Source organism: Sipha flava, unplaced genomic scaffold (assembly GCF_003268045.1).
Source record: "Sipha flava isolate LNK unplaced genomic scaffold, YSA_version1 17618_pilon_pilon, whole genome shotgun sequence".
Taxonomy (NCBI): Eukaryota; Metazoa; Arthropoda; class Insecta; order Hemiptera; family Aphididae; genus Sipha; species Sipha flava.
Window position 1 is genome coordinate 1 of NW_020272041.1, and position 2106 is coordinate 2106.

At 25.1% G+C, this 2106-nt stretch overlaps 1 protein-coding gene across 1 annotated transcript; it reads right to left on the minus strand.

Moving 5' to 3' along the window:
* Positions 1–601: 601 nt before the first annotated feature.
* Positions 602–1819, minus strand: LOC112680262 (kelch-like protein 18). The gene is made up of 3 exons (XM_025550298.1): positions 1324–1819; positions 1111–1241; positions 602–767 (listed from the first exon to the last, which is right to left on the minus strand). Exons 1-3 carry the CDS (start codon positions 1510–1512, stop codon positions 602–604), a joined length of 486 nt encoding a protein of 161 aa, XP_025406083.1. The 5' UTR covers positions 1513–1819.
* Between the last annotated feature and the right edge of the window lie 287 nt (positions 1820–2106).

Genomic DNA, 2106 nt, shown 5'->3' on the forward strand with positions numbered 1-2106 from the left:
GGGGGGGGGGGTTAAGGGGTTATAACTCCCACTCCAAATTTATCTCCGATGTCTAGGTTAAAATTTACAAATTTTAAAAGTTTGAAATATGCAGAGCTAGTATTGAATACCTAGTATCATTGATTATAGAATAGTCTATTCTGTTATCAATGCAATTATTTAAGTCAAAATATATTAAGGATTTGCATAATTTTGTTAATTGTAAAATGTGTTATATTTTTACTTTGACCCCCACCCCTCCGAAAAAATCCTGTGTGCGTCACTGGTAGCAAATAGCTAATAAATTTAATAAATATTAAGTCTGTACATTCATATTAGTTATAAGTTTGGTAATTAAACCTGTTATTTTATACATAATTTATAAGTAAATAATTTTAAAATATTATAATTATATGATATACCAGAAAAAGCATTTGGTGTTAATAATTAAAAAAAAATATATTAAATATTTTGATGGAAATATTTAAATTAAAGGTTATTGACACATATATAAATTCGTTTTAAATTTTTGATCATCACTTTTTTAACAATTTAAATTCTTTAATTCAATAACAGGTACATTTCATTATTAAAATATGATATTATATGCAAATAAATCAACCTATAAAGGGATTAGTTTCAAATACCTTTCTTTGATAAATGTTGCACAAGCATTTCGCACCCATTTCAACTGCAAAAACGAAGCACCAATTAATAATGATTGAACATTATTGACATTTATTGAAATACGTCCACTATATGCAAAATTGATTAATGCTTCTAGCGCTCTAAACATAATAAAAAAAATTATTTAAAAATATAAATTTAATTGTATTATACTTTAAATTTAATTATGATTTAAATAAGAACAATATTAAATTTTATAAGTTGTTAACTAAAGAATATTTTAATATGAATTTTTAGTTTTAATTACTTTTCATGATGAAAACATTAAATAAATAAAACATTGCTAAACATTTGGTAAGAAAAATAATGTAATTATTAAAAGATTACATTTTTTTAATTAAAATATTTTTTTAAAACTATAATTAAAAAAATTAAATAATGCATCAACATGAAATAATGTACTTAATTTATAAGAAAAAAAAATAAAAAAATACAAAATTTTACTCTGGTTCGATTCCATGCATTACAATTTCTTTCTGAGTGCTTTCAATCATATCATGTGTAAACATAGCATTAAAATAAGGCACAGTAGCTGCCAATACTATGCGGTGAGCACTGAATGACATATTTTCCACCTAAGTAAAAAAATGATAAAATTAATAGTTTTATATGATTTTAATGAAAAACCTTATAAAACCATAATAGGTTTGTATTTACTTTCAATGTGACGTCACACAGTTTTCCCATTCGACGTATACCTTCGATTGCAGAAAAACTATTGGAAAAAAGATCGGCTTGTTGATACACAAAGTACTCGTTTTCAATGGACGATGATCTTGGAAACGGTATATTTATTGATGAATGAAATTTGGACGGATTAAAATTCATCTCGATTGTAGCTGCCATATCAAAAATATTTAGAAGATAGTTAACTACGTGAAACGATTTATTTCACAACTTAAGAAACACTCAATGTTGGACATTTTTTTTTTAAATTAAAAATATATTTTTATTGTACGACCGAACAGCAAAAAACAAATATCATATTAAAAGCAAAACTTAACAGACATGATTTAAGACTACTGTGGTAAATGAAAAAAATTAAACAATAATATAACTAAAATACGATCATCACTTTTTACAATAAAATACCAAAAATACAAGTCTTACGCACTATGTACACATTACGGTGGGCTTATCAATGTCGTTGCTTGTGTTCCGACCACAGATATCTATAATATAGATATCTGTGGTTTCGACGGTTTGTTATCAGTATCATAACAGATGGTCGTTGAACCCTTAGATCATATTTTCTTATTTATAACGGTAAAAAACCGAAATTAAATATAATAATTTTTTAAGATAACACTAAGCTTGATACATTGTCACAGAACTTTTTAGTTATAAAACGACAGTATTAAAATATCATAAATACTAAATGGACTCAATTATTATATTCTCTATTCCACCAACTATTTCATAATAGGAATCAGCGCACCA

Coding starts and splice junctions, on each gene's coding strand:
- LOC112680262 (XM_025550298.1), bottom strand. CDS start 1,512: ATGGCAGCTACAATCGAGATGAATTTTAATCCGTCCAAATTTCATTCA. Junction 1,242..1,323: donor TGTGTGACGTCACATTGAAA/GTAAATACAAAC, acceptor TTTTTTACTTAG/GTGGAAAATATGTCATTCAG. Junction 768..1,110: donor ATGCATGGAATCGAACCAGA/GTAAAATTTTGT, acceptor TATTATGTTTAG/AGCGCTAGAAGCATTAATCA.